General features: G+C 45.0%; 2 protein-coding genes across 2 annotated transcripts; one reads left to right on the forward strand and one right to left on the reverse strand.

Annotated features, from left to right (window-relative positions):
• Positions 1 to 351: 351 nt before the first annotated feature.
• Positions 352 to 10,326, reverse strand: zgc:152830 (putative aminopeptidase W07G4.4). The gene is made up of 16 exons (XM_026995617.3): positions 10,217 to 10,326; positions 9,829 to 9,870; positions 8,812 to 8,902; positions 8,446 to 8,594; positions 7,817 to 7,925; positions 7,524 to 7,657; positions 6,914 to 7,013; positions 6,741 to 6,816; positions 5,843 to 5,928; positions 4,787 to 4,891; positions 4,523 to 4,598; positions 4,275 to 4,393; positions 3,809 to 3,892; positions 3,203 to 3,260; positions 2,580 to 2,761; positions 352 to 2,462 (listed from the first exon to the last, which is right to left on the reverse strand). The coding sequence occupies exons 1-16, from the start codon at positions 10,300 to 10,302 to the stop codon at positions 2,331 to 2,333; spliced, it is 1,629 nt and encodes a 542-aa protein (XP_026851418.3). The 5' UTR covers positions 10,303 to 10,326; the 3' UTR covers positions 352 to 2,330.
• Positions 10,327 to 10,353: 27 nt separating this feature from the next.
• fahd2a (fumarylacetoacetate hydrolase domain containing 2A) lies at positions 10,354 to 14,567 on the forward strand. Its single transcript, XM_026995614.3, has 8 exons — positions 10,354 to 10,722; positions 11,116 to 11,378; positions 11,537 to 11,753; positions 12,320 to 12,379; positions 12,703 to 12,865; positions 12,992 to 13,100; positions 13,350 to 13,437; positions 14,366 to 14,567. The coding sequence occupies exons 2-8, from the start codon at positions 11,116 to 11,118 to the stop codon at positions 14,426 to 14,428; spliced, it is 963 nt and encodes a 320-aa protein (XP_026851415.2). The 5' UTR covers positions 10,354 to 10,722; the 3' UTR covers positions 14,429 to 14,567.
• Positions 14,568 to 14,929: the final 362 nt, after the last annotated feature.

Here is a 14,929-nt window from a genome sequence, read left to right on the forward strand (position 1 = left end):
AGCATGAGATTGATGTACAGTCATTCTCCAATTAAACAGCAGCCCTATCGTGTGAGCTCTCAGAAACGATCATTGGCTAGCAATCTTGTTAAGGCAAGTAGTATCGCCTGGTGTTCACCATGTCTTAGTACCAAAGCCTGACGGTACTTTCTGTTTTTGCAGACTACCGCAAAGTAAATACCGTTACAGTACCGGATTCCTTGCCTCTGCCCAGAATGGAAGATTGTGCAGATAGAGTGTGTTCTGCAAAGTATGTCAGCAAATCAAATTTACTAAAAGGTTATTGGCAAGTCCCTTTTACTGATCATGCATCAGAGATCTCTGCTTTCACAAAAAGTTACATAAAAAACATTTTTGCAATAAATATAATTTTTATTCGTTTTACATGATTATCATTTATTTCATTCTTTAATCTCCAGGTTTGGGTTCTGAGTGAAAGATTAAGCTGTTAAACGACAAAGACATTGTTTAAGTTGTCAAATTTACGAGGGCACTGTACATACGTAAATATCATCCGCCCAATTTTTAAAAAAAACAGGTCAGTGGAAACGCCACAAAACTGCACAGAAAACAGTCATCACCAGTATCAGAACTAAAATGTACTGATTCTGTAATTAAAGCGCATCATAGCCATGAACTACAGGATAAACAAGACAATCACACGCCAGATCTCAAGTTCCTGACAAACATTATGAAAGGCAAGTATGGAAATTCAAATTTGTTATAAGTGACAAACAGCGAGTCACCTTTAGCATCGGTGTACATTTTTGGTGGAATAAAGGGTCAGTACACAGAGTGCAGATGTCACTGACATCATTTCCCATAATAATCTTAAACACACATTTGCAGTCATAACTGAGGTTTCCATGACTAGGTGGCATAGACCCTACCTCCTCTTGCCTGCTGGCCGACAAATCCCAAATAGTTTAGCGCTATATATATATATATATATATATATATGAAGAATGAATCGTTTTCTTCTCATATTTCTTCTCGACATTTCTACCATTCGTTTTGTACGGAATCAAATGTCGGCGCTTTCAAAGAAAAGATCATATGAGAAGAAAACGATTCGACTTCATACTCAGCCGACTATATATAAGCCCGCCTGTTCCACTGGGGTCGTGAAGTTATCATCTATACAACTGCATGCGATTTAAAGTGCCAAAATAACTGAAGGGGTCTCAGGTTATACTCTTGCAAGCTGAAATCTTGAACGTTTGTTGTTTGTAAAAATCATATGAGAAGTTGTTACAAAGAATTTGTAGGCCATCAGTGCAACGTCTGCAGTAAATAGGAACTGATCGTAACCGAAGGCACCGAGACGGTTTGATGGAAGCAATAGAACTGTCCATGGTGCTGAACGGGGAAGGCGCACGTCCGCCGTAACTACAATTTACAATGAAGGATCGATCTGCATTCGCCACACATAAATCATCTTTACACAGAAGCACGAAAACATAGTCGCTGGTACTATCTGCAGATATGAAGGCATTTTATCTCGAGCTGTTGACAAAAGGACCCGAAAAATAACATTTTAAAATGTTGCTTTATGACGTGAGAGTGTTCAGTTAGGCTGTAGCGAGTCAGCTGCACTGTCTCCATTGGTCTTTCAGAACTGATTTACATATACCGATGACCTTCAAATGCCTCCTAGTCTCACCCCATCAGAAAATGAATAAAATCCTGCTGTTGAAGGGAAAACACCCACTTCAGTGCCCATGTGGGTGAAGATGACAAACATAAGGAGAAACTGCAGACACACTAGCAGCACTCTATTGGTTTCAGATTATGTCTATTTCAGCAATGATTAGTAAATAAAGCTTTACATGGTTTCAAGTGTAATATTAAATTCAATTTATTCCCCCAATTTTAGTCACACACACACACACACACACACACACACACACACACACACACACACACACACACACACACACACACACACACACACACACACACACACACACACACACACACACACAGGATTTGGCAGGAGTCAAACTGATAAATAACCAATCCCATAGCCCTTCACCCTTCGGAAAACAGAGGTCAGTTTGTACGTGCCGATTATGAAGGGAAACAGTAAGCGCATGAAAGGACAAACACTAAGTGGACAGCGAGGAACAGAGGATGCCAACATGACGAGCAGAACCCCTGAGAAGCTTGCGATTAAACGAGCACTGGGCACGCTGCATTAGAACAGGAGCAAGGTGCTGTAAGAGAGGAGTAGAGCAGAACCGAACAGAGAAATCGGAACCAGCCAGACGTTTCCGAGCCAAATGGAGGGACGTTCGGTTAAAGGAACAGAAGACTGGACAGGCAGCATCTCAGAGCTGCAGGATGTATTTTGTTGCCATGGCGAGGAGAGGGGCCCCAGTAGGGACTCCTGGGAAGGGCCCGCTGGATCCAGCGATGTCGATATGAGAGTAGGACAGAGGCTGGGCAGAGTCCAGGCCGTGCTGACACACAAGACAGGCAGTGAGAGAGAGACTGTTTACGAATGAGGTGAATGTGTATTGTTTTGCAGTTGTGACATGTGAAATTGTGACTTGTTGAGTAATAAACAGGGTGTGTACCTTGTCCAGTCCAGAGGCCATGATGAGAAAGGCAGCAGGGCTCTGGTGCCCCCGGGGGGTGGCAGATGAAGGCAGGTTATTGGACTGAAGCAGCTCTTCATATTCTGACTTCCCTTTGTGGAAGTCATAGTCCTCTCTACGTAGAGTGGACACCTCGAACATATCGCCCAGAACCTCGCCCGCTGAAACACGCAGGCACGCACAGGCAAAGCAGCATATAAACAAATATTTATTTTAAAAGGCTTTGTTCCAGCCCCCGCACAGTACACAGAGAGCGAGAGACAGAAGAGTTTTGTTTATTTTATTGTTGTTTCCATGTATTAAGTATGACTGTTTTCGTGGTTGCATGTTACTCTTTGATTTTGTTAGGGAAAACATTGTCATGTAACTCTCACCAGGGGTCTTTAAAAGCACATAGTCTGTGCATGAACAGCTCAGGGACAGCACGTCTTAGCCTACAGTATCACTTTAGGTAGCATGAAGTAATACTTGATTAGCTGCCTGACTTTCCATTTCTGGAAGGGGCTACATAATGGGAAGAAATGGCAGTATGACAGGGGTGAGCTACGTGTGTTTATAACCCCCACCCACCCACACACACACACACACACACACACACCCACCTTTTTGCCACTGCAAGGCATTGCCCACAAGGTTAGCAGCTCCATTATCAAGGATTATCTAGAGAGATGGAGGTCAAAGCTTTAGAAACATACACATCTTGTTCAACTCCTTAAAGCCAACCGTTTCTTTATGAGCAGACACGGCCCAGAGTCAGGGCCGCGACTCAGCAGACACGGTCCTATTAGTGTCAGAGTCAGGGCTATTAGTGACCAAGGTCACCATCTGGTCAGGCTGCTGGTAAAATCAAGTACTAAGCCTTTGATGGTTAAAGATATTTTTCTGTCCATTACGTTTAGGACATGTGTGTGTGCACCAGCAAGCACGCCATCATCCTACTGGTCAATGTCGAGGTACAAGTAGTAGGAGTTATCAGAGTAGAAGACAGAAAATACACAAAAAATCAGACTCGTTAAAAAAAAAAAATCTGGGAGTGTTGTGGCGTGTCCCAGATGCCACATTACTGTTCTTCCACTGTCACACTATGAGGCTCATTCCTTGTGTCGCGATGCTGGAAACACATCGACGAGGACAAAATTGTGTCCAAATCAGGCTAACCTTGTGAAGTCCGACCTCAGCATTACACGGGTCAGTGTACTTGAACTCACAGAGTAGTGCGGGCCCATGGCTCTTATGGCATGACCAGTCAGGGTGGCAATGGTGACCAGGTGAGGAGATACCTCGTACACTGCCTGAACACACACACACACACACACACACACACACACACACACACACACACACACACACACACACACACACACACACACACACACACACACACACACACACACACACCCTCTAAAACATTTACAAACATACATCCAGCTGTAACCAACAGCTAATTTAGAATATATACTTATAAGTCAATGGGTGTGTATGTGTGTGAAAGCAAGGGTGTTTGTATGAGTCAGTGTTTGCATGAGTGTGTGTGTGTGTGTGTGTGTGTGTGTGTGTGTGTGTGTAGCTATGCCAGCACTGGAGCCTGTAACAGGAGGTTACCAACTGTTACTAATGCATGAATTTGCCTGTATGTGTGAGTGAGCGCGTGTATGCGTGAGCGTGTGTAAATACTTTCTCCTTCATCTCACAGAGCAGGTCCACCATTGCCATGCGCCCTTCAGCGTCTGTGTTTCCAACACGTATTCGACGGCCCGCACGAGACACGACCAGCTCATCAGCCACATAGCAGTCTAATAGTCAGGAACACACACGCACTTAAAACTGATGCAACTGTATGTGATGGGAGAAAAAAGGAAAAACCCACTTCCTTACAGCACAGACAGACAGACACAGACAGACACCCTCCATGCCGCACCCACCTGAGCCCACGCTGTTGCGCACCATTGCCATGGCTCCCACAACCTTTAGATGTTTGGGCTTCAGCTTGGCCAGAATCTGAGAGAAGAACATTTTGGCTCAAACTCTCCAATACACAAAGGACAACGATAAAGGACATTCAGTTAGACCTTCACCAGCCTTTCACAATGGCACCGTTATAAGTAGTAACATTGTTTGGTGGCTGCCGGATAATATAACAGATCAGTATCTGTGCTGGCTGTGGTGTAATGCGTGTGTGTCACCACCTGAAAGAATCCCGCCACAGCCGCAGATCCACACTTATCTCTGTGCATGCCAGCCATGAAGCCGCCGGCCTTTATGTCTGCGCCTCCTGTGTCATAGGTAACACCCTGCAGCACCGAGCAAGAGCAGAATTCACACACACACACACGGAGACACACACGGAGACACACACACCTTCCCTATGACCATAAGTGTCTCCTGAATGGGTCCTTCCCCACTATACTCGAGGTGGATCACACGGGCTTGATGACGTGGCACAGCTGTCCACACACACACACACACACACACACACACACACACACACACACACACGTGCGCGCACACACACACACGTGCGCACACACACACACACACGTGCGCACGGAGACACACACGGAGACACACACAGAGACACACACAGAGACACACACAGAGACACACACAGAGACACACACAGAGACACACACAGAGACACACACAGAGACACACACAGAGACACACACAGAGACACACACAGAGACACACACCTTCCCTATGACCATAAGTGTCTCCTGAATGGGTCCTTCCCCACTATACTCGAGGTGGATCACACGGGCTTGATGACGTGGCACAGCTGTCCACACACACACACACACACACACACACACACACACACACACGTGCGCACACACACACACACACTCACACACACACACACGGAGACACACACGGAGACACACACGGAGACACACACGGAGACACACACGGAGACACACACGGAGACACACACGGAGACACACACACCTTCCCTATGACCATAAGTGTCTCCTGAATGGGTCCTTCCCCACTATACTCGAGGTGGATCACACGGGCTTGATGACGTGGCACAGCTGTCCACACACACACACACACACACACACACACGTGCGCACACACACGTGCGCACACACACGTGCGCACACACACGTGCGCACACACACACACACACTCACGGAGACACACACGGAGACACACACGGAGACACACACGGAGACACACACGGAGACACACACGGAGACACACACGGAGACACACACGGAGACACACACGGAGACACACACCTTCCCTATGACCATAAGTGTCTCCTGAATGGGTCCTTCCCCACTATACTCGAGGTGGATCACACGGGCTTGATGACGTGGCACAGCTGTCCACACACACACACACACACACACGCACACACACACACACAAGCATGTGGGGGGGGGGGTGTTAGACCCACTCCTCTCCATTATATAATTTTAATGTCTAGCTGCAACTGTTGAATGCACTCTAATTTTTTTAAATGCACTGCTCTCATGAACACAACATATTTTGATATTTTTTCACAAATATTTATAGAGGCATGTTGATCTGCATTTTAAAGACATGATTTCTATTTTTAAATGCACGGCCCATCCTCCTATACTTATTAAGGCATTTAGCTTTGATTCAGATCTAGCCATGACCACTAACTCTATTCTATGATCACTAATTCTATTCTGCCAAGCTAAACTGCTAACAACATATGCCAACAGGCTAAAGCACCTTTAGCTATCATTATTTTGTGGCCATCATATGGATACAGAAACAGAGCTTTAATACACGGTTTCTATCCATAGTGCATTTATATCTACATTTCTTTAAACAGCATATTAATGAAGATTTTAGAACATTGATTAAGAACGACTGTAGCTGTGTGTAAGGTGCTGGCAGGTTTGCTGGACAGAAGTAAAGAACTGAACCGCATTGCCAGTGGTGAACCACCACTTTCAATTCTTATTAGTGTATTCTGGCTCTGGAAAACTGGCTCTAAATGATGTTACTGGAGAACTACCAGACCAACAGAATCAAGTATTCATCCATACCAAGCCATAATGGAAACCCAGTCGTAGTATAATAGTAGAGGACTGTACTACAAACCAGCATATTATCTCTAGACTACATAATGCAACTTAAGAAACTAATATAAAATCTTACCACTGGCACATCGATTGACAGCAGCCAGGCAGGGGTATTCTTTCTCCAGGGTGCTCAAATCACTCACTATTCTCACCTGAGAGAGAGAGAGATTTTGCTGCCTTCTGTAATAATTAGCTTACGCAGACTGTGGTAAGAACCTGCCCGAAACCCACTGTGGAATGAGGCGTTACCTGCACACAGGTGTTGCAGAAGAGTTCCGTAACATACTCAGCTACGCGAGGCGCAGCCATCCGTTCTGGATCAGAGCCCCCGATGTCTCGATATACAACCCTGCACACATCACCACACACAGCTTTCTCAAGTGCTCAATCTCTCTCTCACACACACACACCCCTCATGCAGAAAAGCCCATTTCACACAGAAAAGCCCTGCAGACCAGGGACACTATCCTAATAACACCCTGACAGTCCATCAACATATTAGAGAGTTTATTAAATTACATGATGCTCTCATAATACTAATGAAGTGATTTTTTTTTTTAAAGATGGGTCTCCAACTGGATTTTACAAAAAGTGTGGTTATAAAGTATGACCATCCTCAGGCATGTTAAAGTTGTCATTTTTTAAACAATAACAAATGTACCTCAAAATAACATTTTTATTTTTGTTCACAAAAGGCTGTTCACAAGACTAAAAAGACAGATAAATGATACATTCACTACATGCAGCATACAACTATAACATCTGTACAAAAACAAAACCCCTCACACACTACTATCTACACATGGTAAAGTGTCTTGAGTTTTCTACTGGAACTTCCTTATTGCAAACACAGCCTCACCTTCCACTCTCCAGAGCTGTGGCCAGCGCTATAATATCTTCACCCTCTGCCTGCTCCTTTACCCACACACCCAACACTGCCACCTTGTGGGGGGAGGAGTGTAGTGACAGCTTCACCTCCCTCAGCTCAAGCGGCTAGAACACATGCACAGAGAGATGAAAAAGATTGCAATATGGAGATGAAGAGCAGTAGATTGATAAGGAGGTCTTCATACTTAAAACTACACACAACATTGACATTTTATGAGAGTGTTTCATGTCCAAATGTTGCATTAAAATACCTCCCCCTCTCACCATATAGAGAGCCTGCAAGGCTCCCAATACAGCCGCTAAGGTGCTCTTCTCATAATCGCAGTGGGGAGGGCACACCAGCAGAGGGCGCTGCATACCCGCTTTCATCACCCTAAAGAAATGGGTGCGCAAAACCAGGAAGCGCTCAGACTGGTAACTGACATGACTTGACGGTCACACTTCATTTCTGAGCAAAGCTACAGAGCGGTAACGGGGCACTAGTACATTCCCAAGGGCCTTCGGTTTGGCAGAGGGTCATAACTGAGGGAACATTTGAAGGCTGACTATGTGACTGAGGTAATAAAACACTCCATGTGTTAAATACATATGTACTCTGCTTTATAAGGATCACCTGAAATTATACCATCTGATGCCTTTCAGACTATAGAATTTGTAAATTATTGTAATTGCAACTGATTATTTTGCTGTACAGCTATGACAAAAAAAACAACAAATTAAATAACTGCACGAAAAATCCAGCAAGATTTTTGACTCAAAGTCATAAACCAAACAAACACGCACGCGCACGCACACACAGATTACTTTAGGGCAATGGGAATCAGATCCAACAAGCAGTGACATGACGAATAATTTTAATACGAGGCCAAACCTGGTAATGCTCTGCCACTCACCTCTTTACGCCTTTAGCTGCAGCCTCGCTAAACAATCTGACATCATCGTAGTCCCTGTTCACTGGTCCAGTGGGAGCGAACACCAGTCTGTCACCTGGGAAACCCGGAACCTTCACCACGACTACTTCCTCTCCCAGGCCGCGGTCCACCTGCAGAAGAGAAGTGTCCAGTGGTGGTCGACTGTCTGGAGCCAACCGGAAGACTGTACACTCATACAGGTGCTACAAGCAGCTTCTCACGACTTCAGCTAAGATACAAACTCACTGGCTGAGCCTCCATGTCTGATCCACCATAGTCCAATTCTTTCCCCCACGCAAATCCAGCCCAAAACATGTGAATAAAGTGTTTATAGGCATTTAAACTCACAGTACTATAGTCCTGTAGTGGAGACTTCAGACCCTCCAGCTCATCAGGGAGGTCGTCAATGCTGTGGCCCACCAGAAGTATGCCATCGTAACTGAACAGAGATGGGTAGGAGATTAAAACTGAAGTCATTCAGAATTAAGACATTCACCAAACTAGGTCTGTAACTACATTTAGGATGAATAAACGCTCACTGATACTGTGTGGGTGTTTTGGGTTGGGGCTCAGAGTGGGTTTACTGCAAAACATGTTAAAACTTTGTGAAGCTGAGACAGAAAGAATTGAAGGTGAAACTTCTCACAGATTTGAGCCACAGCTGATCTGATAACTGAGGGTGAAGTGCAAAGGTTTAGTGAAGACAAACAAAAGGATTCCTTTGATGAAACTTTGATCTGAACAGGGTGGGCTTTCTCTGCTAAATGGTAATCATTAATGTATTGTGTATGTGTACACACACGTACGTATATATATATATAGCCTCCTCAATCCTATAATCAGTTCTACCACTGGCTGTTTCTCAAGTTATACCTTTAAGTCGGTTGGTTAATAAATTTCCTCTGTGGTTGTCTGGTTCACAAGTCGTCTGCCTGGTTGGTTGTTCTCACAGGTTACTTGAAAAGTTCTTTTTTTCTGTTTTTTATTAGACTAGTTGGCAACTTTGGTCCACGCTGGTTAAACTGTTACATTTGTTTTTATTTTAGTGGACTCGGTGACTCTGGTCATTAGTAGTAGAATCTTAGTGAATGATTTTTAGGCATATTGTCCCATCCCTGTTTACTCAATAAACAAACGTGTGCGGGTCAAGAGTGATGTTGCGATTTTTGTTAGACGGCAAATATTCACGTCATCGAACCTGCGGCTTTAGTGACTTGAGCCAGAATGATTAATCATTAACAAATGAGTTACAATTAATACATTTAATCTGTTAATAAGGGTAGTGCCCCAAATAACGATGAGGTTTAATAACACGGGTGTTTCTGAAACAGCCATGATGAGACCTTTGTTCTCTAAACGACTCACTCTTTGTTCTTGTAATCCGTGCTCCACCTGACGGGCTGGACGCTACAGGGACGAAAGCACATTATTAATAAAAGAGGCCATCAGAGGAGACCTCGCAGTTCATGTCAATGGCACTGAAAAAACGAAAGCGCCCGGAGGAGCTCCTAAAACCCCCGGGCAAATCAGATAAGCAAGGACGGTGGAACAATGTTACGCTGAGATTTATTCAGAAAGAAGGACCTCAGTCATCTCCCATAAACAAAGCATGCCGCTGCAAAAGATTAACAACATATAAGGCAACTTTCTATCATCGCGACAGAGCAGAGGCCAAACTAAACGGCCTCTCTCGCCAGCTACCACCAGCCGGAAAGCGCACAGACTACAGATCACACGACACGGTGCTGCTCACCTCAACGACATCTCGCGCTCGCTGCTCTCCGCAGACTGACACCCGCGTGACCCGCTCACGCCTATGTGACGGTCACGCGAGCACATGGTCGCCCGCGCGCTTGTGGGATTTGTAGTTTTGCAAAATGCTGCAGGTTCGGTGAAGTCGTCCAAAAGCCTGTCCTCGCAGCACGCCGTCGTGGCGCTGAACGGCAGCGCACACTCGCACGTTAATACCGGTGGCGGACACGACGTTATGATCGTGGGCTGCGTTTAAGAAGCTCAGCGTGAGCGCAGCGGACTACATTCACTACAAAGGAGGAGGCAACCCAGCAGGGTTTGCGAGAGCGCTTGAAAGGTCCAGGCGTTAGCTCGCAGGCAGGGCTCTGACCGTGCGAAGGTCTGTTTGTGGGCCATTAGTTGCTGGAAACAAAACTTTCGTTTCCAGTCATTGCATTGGGGTGCAGAATTCGTCGTTTCCTGAAGCTACTTCCACCTGCGCTGTGTGGTAACTGGTTGCGTTGACAGGTAGAGTTAACCAGTGTAATCATGCAGATCAAGATTTCGGTAACTGGTTATTTCAATGGAAATGCATATTAAACTGCCTTCGTAACTTGGCCAGCACCAGAGCCGGCTCTGGGCAGCACGTACCTTCGTAATCGTCTTATATCTATAGTGTTAGGCAGACTTGATAGTAGCTTTCAAATCTAGCTAAGTTTAAAACCGTCGACTGTGTTTCCTACCTAACTACATATTTAGGGTAAACATCGTTAAACTTAACACGAACACAAACCGTGGCTCTCTTATCTTCAGTTGTTTGTGTGTAACTTTATTTGTCCATGCTTTTCTGCTCTCGTCTCTTTCTTAATCTTACGTCCGTTCTCTGTCTCTCGTCGGCCTTTGGGTCTGTGTGTCGAGTAGATGAGAGGTCCGTGGGCTTTGTTTCTCAGCCTGAGGGGACTCGGTGGTGTGTTTTCCGTAGGTACATCCAGACGCACCTTAACCTCGGCCAGTATGCGACTAGTGCAGTTCTGCCACCCAGGAGCAGAGGGGGGAGTCCGAGTTGGCGTGGAACAAGAATATGGCAACGGAGTCATCGACGTGAAGGAGTTCGACCCGTCTATGCCCTCCACTATGAGAGAGTTTTTGGAGCTAGGAGAGAAGGCAATGGATTGTGCTCAAAGGTGTGGTTTGGAAAGCTCATTTTAAAGCACACCAAGCCGCTCGTCATCACTTGTGTTAGTTACACACACGCTCCTGCACTGTACTGCGTTGCAGCACTTGCTGTACAACTTAATCTGGCCTGTTATAAACTTGCTGACACCGGCTCTCTGTCGTGCAGAGCCTTATCCAGCGGTCAGACTACGCTCCCTTACTCTGCTGTCAAGCTGCTGTCTCCAGTGACCGGCCCAGACAAGGTGGTGTGCGTGGGGATGAACTATACGGACCACTGCCTGGAGCAGAATGCACCTATTCCCAAAGAGCCCATCATCTTCAGCAAGTTCCCCTCCTCCATCACTGGTCCCTATGACGACATCGCCCTGCCGAATGAGAGCCAGGTCAGACACGCAAGCACGGCAGCTACGGATGCTCTCGCCTTTGACCCTTGACCCAGCAACAGCACATTATGCTAATTAGCATGTTTGAATTCCAGCAGTGTGAAGAAAAAAAAAAAAAATCCTCCCAGGAGGTTCAATTTATGTAATACAACCATTAACTAGGACCATGAGTACACCTTTGCTAGAATTACTAGTCTGCCATTTTGTAATTTTGGCTACAGAACAGTAGGCCAAGCGTGATGACTATACAGGTATCCTAGAGGCATCTGAGCAGTGCTGTGACGCAGCTGCCTGAAACAGCTTCTCATTAAAGGAAAAGTTTCTGTTTAGTGACAGTGTGAAAGCTTTGGGTGGTTCAGAGTGAAGTAGTAAACAAAGCCGACTCCAGTGTTTGTATGGCTAATCTGCTCCAATTTCGTATTGGGGATAAATTGAAGTGTGATGGGAAGAGTTCTAATGTACAGCGAGCTAAACACTGCTTGGTGCAAGGCAGGTGGTTTCACTGCGTGATACATTTGTAACGGGTCTTTCAGTGGGCCTCTGGCTAATCTGGCGGTGTTTTCCAGGAGGTGGACTGGGAGGTGGAGCTGGCTTTTGTGATTGGACGAAAAGGAAAGCACATCAAGGCCAGTCTGCCCTTACACTCAGTGAAGAACATCTCCAATGAGCCACATGGGGAGAAACGAGACCTCTGATTTGTTGGAACATAAGACGACGCTGTGTAATTTGCTGGTTTGGAAACAGGAAAGGGGTTTGCTTAGTAACCACACGGCCTAACTAACCTTGAGATTCACATGAGCCATTTGGGAATCTGTTTGATCATTGTCTCCATTACTTTGTCATTCTTCACACACCTTTTTTTGTCTCTTAAACATTATTTCAGATAGAGAAATTGTCATACACGAGATGTGGGGTTTAACCAGCATTTAGGACCACCTCTCGTTTTCAGGAAGAGGACGCACTCTCTTATGTTGCGGGGTTCACCGTAGCCAACGACGTCAGCGCTCGGGACTGGCAGATGCGGAGGAATGGGAAACAGTGGCTTCTGGGAAAAACGTTTGACACATTCTGTCCTTTAGGACCCGCCCTTGTAACCACTGCAGCTCTGACGGGTAGGCAGGGTTGAGCAGGGAAATATGAACATGGTTCAGAGCTGAAAATATCGAGGGCTAGGAAACAAATCAGTTGTGTATGGTGTAAATAGGCATCAACTGATTACTGTGCTATTTTTAAATCAGATGTCCATAATCTGGGGATCCGGTGCCTCGTTAACGGCGGAGTAGTTCAGGACAGCAATACCAGTCAGCTTATTTTTAAGACGGAGAAGCTGGTGGCCTGGGTCTCTCAGTAAGTACCTACGGTGTGGTTTTAAAGGAGCACCTGTCAAAAAAAAGACACATCTCAAATAATAAAAGGAAACAGTAGCCAACCAGTAGCATTATGGCAGAAGGGGACAAGCTGATTGGTAGCGTCTTGAACTGTGATGTTTGTTCAGGCTTGTCTTTTATAGACAGCGTCAGCTTAGCGTGATGTTCAGGTTGTTACTGGCAGTTCTGCCTTCTGTTCAGCACCATGCTGTGTGTTTCATTATTGTAGGTTTGTGACCCTGCACCCAGGTGACGTGTTTTTGACAGGCACTCCTCCTGGGGTGGGTGTGTTCAGAAAGCCACCTGTGTTTCTAGAGGTGAGCTCACCTTTGGGGACGTGTAAATCCCCAACACCCTCCTACAACTTGAGACATTTTCCCTATACTGATTAAATGTAAATGGAAGTAAGTATAATGTCTTTTAAAGGTCACAGACTATCAGCACATTCCGTATTAAAATTTCTAATGATGAGAAACTACTGAATCGCACACACACACCTTGCTCAGGCCTTTTTGTCGATCGCATGCAAAATTCAATGTCAAAAACTGAAAAGTATATTATGTAGTGGCACTTCAGAATGTCTGACTTTAGAAGTACACTATGCCCCTCTGACCATAGGGCACAAACACAATAACCAAAGGCAGTCACAGACAATTAATTCCAGCATTGAAATAACCTGAACAGCTGAAGGGTTTCAGGTGAAAATGAGCACATTATGAGATTCATAAAAGCTCATTCTGCCTGCTTCAGCCTCCACTCTCAGTGCACGTTGGTATGCAGCGTCACAGGCTACAGGAGGGGCAGTAGGTTCTGTTCCACCCCACTGCCGCTGTGATTACCTCTAAACCGTCACACCGTGCTGCTAATTGATCAATCAGATCCTGTTAACACGAGCTCTCATTCCGTGTGGCATACTCAATTCACACCAGATTCATTCCTGTTGCAAAATGACTGACACTAATCTTGTCATTATGAATGTAATTCATACAACACTGACGTGACTCCTATTAGGAGACCCATCAGTTCATATTCAAGTACATCCCATTGGCTTAAGAATGTATTGACATGTTTTAAAATTAGTGTGCTGTATATCTGGCCTTAGAACGAACACATGAAAACCTCAGAATATTGTTTCAAAAGCTAAAGGTATACCTGAAGTCCACTTTTGGATCACTAAAATGAGTTCATATTTTCCAGTATATAACCAGCTGTGCATATCTTGTTGGTCTTGTCTGTCTCTTGCAGAGAGGAGATGTCGTGGAGTGTCAGATCGATGAAATCGGAACCATCAGGAACACAGTTGTTTAACTGCAACTTGTCAAGTTAATGGACTTACAAAAAGTACAACATATTGCCTAGACATGAAATCACACAACACTGATTCAGAAATTACACTGTTAACCTTGAAATCTAATTTCCAAAATAACACGAGCATTTGATTAAGATACTTTGAGATCAAGCTGAATTCTTTAATGATTTAAGTTAAAAACGGTGTATGCTATCAGTTTATAGTTCCTGAGAAGCAACAACAGCCACCAGCAGATGGTGCTATCCAGTTTTGTTTCTTTTTTAGTACTGGACCAGCTTTTTAAAATTTTTAATCCGGTCAGAGTAACTTTTTTTTTTTTTTTCTTTCTTTCTTCCAAGGCTGCTTTGTCTAATGTCCAAAGTACTGTCAGACGTCTCACAAGCTTTGCCCTTGGCTTCTGAGACGGGAAATGTCTGGTGTCATGTCATCAGTCAGTAACTACAGTCTCAGCACTTCTACTACCAATTATCAACTGATAATATCAGTAATATTTATTAATA

This window comes from Electrophorus electricus, chromosome 20 (assembly GCF_041902795.1).
Source record: "Electrophorus electricus isolate QZ-2024a chromosome 20, ASM4190279v1, whole genome shotgun sequence".
Classification (NCBI taxonomy): domain Eukaryota; kingdom Metazoa; phylum Chordata; class Actinopteri; order Gymnotiformes; family Gymnotidae; genus Electrophorus; species Electrophorus electricus.